The 2,500-nt window shown below is 40.5% G+C and overlaps 1 protein-coding gene across 3 annotated transcripts in view; it reads right to left on the bottom strand.

Annotated features, from left to right (window-relative positions):
- LOC148069847 (forkhead box protein P1-B-like) overlaps positions 1-2,500 on the bottom strand; it is a 41,793-nt gene that overhangs the window by 10,608 nt on the left and 28,685 nt on the right. For all 3 annotated transcript variants that reach the window (XM_087801573.1, XM_087801572.1, XM_087801574.1), the window contains exon 9: positions 1-92. This exon is cut by the window's left edge and continues 113 nt beyond it. In XM_087801573.1, the coding sequence (XP_087657699.1) occupies positions 1-92 (92 nt within the window). The remainder of the gene's footprint in view (positions 93-2,500) is intronic.

Genomic DNA, 2,500 nt, shown 5'->3' with positions numbered 1-2,500 from the left:
GTCGTGGGCGTCGTGGGCGTCTGTGGGAGACTGAGAGGAGGCGACGAGGTCGGCAGGGACTTGGACAACGTGACGCTGGAGACCAGGTTCAGCTGGAGAGACAAGATCCTCGAGTCAATGTTGTGAAAACACACCGTTTTGTCAAAGATAACTTTGTTTCAGTCCAGGGTGAGTCGATCAAATGTGATTTTGTGTTTCTGTGTTTCTGTGTCTCTGTGTCTCTCTGTATTTGTGTTTCTCTGTGTCTTTGTGTTTTTGTGTTTCTCTGTTTTTGTGTTTCTGTGTTTCTGTGTCTTTGTGTTTCTGTGTCTCTGTGTCTCTCTGTATTTGTGTTTCTCTGTGTCTTTGTGTTTTTGTGTTTCTCTGTTTTTGTGTCTTTGTGTTTCTGTGTCTTTGTGTTTCTGTGTCTTTGTGTTTCTCTGTCTCTGTGTCTTTGTGTCTTTGTGTTTCTGTGTCTTTGTGTTTCTGTGTCTCTGTGTCTTTGTGTCTTTGTGTTTCTGTGTCTTTGTGTTTCTGTGTCTCTGTGTCTTTGTGTCTTTGTGTTTCTGTGTCTCTGTGTCTTTGTGTCTTTGTGTTTCTGTGTTTTTGTGTTTCTGTGTCTCTCTGTTTCTGTGTCTTTGTGTTTCTGTGTCTCTGTGTCTTTGTGTCTTTGTGTTTCTGTGTCTTTGTGTTTCTGTGTCTCTGTGTCTTTGTGTTTCTGTGTCTTTGTGTTTCTGTGTCTCTGTGTTTTTGTGTTTCTCTGTTTTTGTGTTTCTCTGTGTTTTTGTGTTTCTCTGTTTTTGTGTCTTTGTGTTTCTGTGTCTCTGTGTCTCTCTGTATTTGTGTTTCTCTGTGTCTCTGTGTTTTTGTGTTTCTCTGTTTTTGTGTCTTTGTGTTTCTGTGTTTCTGTGTCTTTGTGTTTCTGTGTCTCTGTGTCTTTGTGTTTCTCTGTGTCTTTGTGTTTTTGTGTTTCTCTGTTTTTGTGTCTTTGTGTTTCTGTGTTTCTGTGTCTTTGTGTTTCTGTGTCTCTGTGTCTTTGTGTTTCTCTGTGTCTTTGTGTTTTTGTGTTTCTCTGTTTTTGTGTCTTTGTGTTTCTGTGTTTCTCTGTTTTTGTGTTTCTCAACGGTCCAGACCTCGACTGAAACGCTCGTCAAAATGCTCCTCGTAACAATAAACGAACAACGACGGATGTTTTCGTTGACGGAGGAGAAGAAAGTGTATGTTTTTGTTGACGGAGGAGAAGAAAGTGTATGTTTTTGTTGACGAAGGAGAAGAAAATGTATTTTTTCGTTGACGGAGGAGAAGAAAGTGTATGTTTTCGTTGACGGAGGAGAAGAAAGTGTATGTTTTCGTTGACGAAGGAGAAGAAAGTGTATGTTTTCGTTGACGGAGGAGAAGAAAATGTATGTTTTCGTTGACGGAGGAGAAGAAAGTGTATGTTTTCGTTGACGGAGGAGAAGAAAGTGTATGTTTTTGTTGACGGAGGAGAAGAAAATGTATGTTTTCGTTGACGGAGGAGAAGAAAGTGTATGTTTTCGTTGACGGAGGAGAAGAAAGTGTATGTTTTCGTTGACGGAGGAGAAGAAAGTGTATGTTTTCGTTGACGGAGGAGAAGAAAATGTATGTTTTCGTTGACGGAGGAGAAGAAAGTGTATGTTTTCGTTGACGGAGGAGAAGAAAGTGTATGTTTTTGTTGACGGAGGAGAAGAAAATGTATGTTTTCGTTGACGGAGGAGAAGAAAGTGTATGTTTTCGTTGACGGAGGAGAAGAAAATGTATGTTTTCGTTGACGGAGGGGAAGAAAGTGTATGTTTTCGTTGACGGAGGAGAAGAAAGTGTATGTTTTCGTTGACGGAGGAGAAGAAAATGTATGTTTTCGTTGACGGAGGAGAAGAAAATGTATGTTTTCGTTGACGGAGGAGAAGAAAGTGTATGTTTTCGTTGACGGAGGAGAAGAAAGTGTATGTTTTCGTTGACGGAGGAGAAGAAAGTGTATGTTTTCGTTGACGGAGGAGAAGAAAATGTATGTTTTCGTTGACGGAGGAGAAGAAAGTGTATGTTTTCGTTGACGGAGGAGAAGAAAGTGTATGTTTTTGTTGACGGAGGAGAAGAAAATGTATGTTTTCGTTGACGGAGGAGAAGAAAGTGTATGTTTTCGTTGACGGAGGAGAAGAAAATGTATGTTTTCGTTGACGGAGGAGAAGAAAGTGTATGTTTTCGTTGACGGAGGAGAAGAAAATGTATGTTTTCGTTGACGGAGGAGAAGAAAATGTATGTTTTCGTTGACGGAGGAGAAGAAAGTGTATGTTTTCGTTGACGGAGGAGAAGAAAGTGTATGTTTTCGTTGACGGAGGAGAAGAAAATGTATGTTTTCGTTGACGGAGGGGAAGAAAGTGTATGTTTTCGTTGACGGAGGAGAAGAAAGTGTATGTTTTCGTTGACGGAGGAGAAGAAAATGTATGTTTTCGTTGACGGAGGAGAAGAAAGTGGATGTTTTCGTTGACAGAGGAGAAGAAAGTGT

Source organism: Callionymus lyra, chromosome 10, assembly GCF_982586985.1.
Source record: "Callionymus lyra chromosome 10, fCalLyr1.hap1.1, whole genome shotgun sequence".
NCBI lineage: Eukaryota > Metazoa > Chordata > Actinopteri > Syngnathiformes > Callionymidae > Callionymus > Callionymus lyra.
The sequence above is the reverse complement of the archived record's forward strand: the minus strand, read 5'-3'. Positions and strand labels throughout refer to the sequence as shown.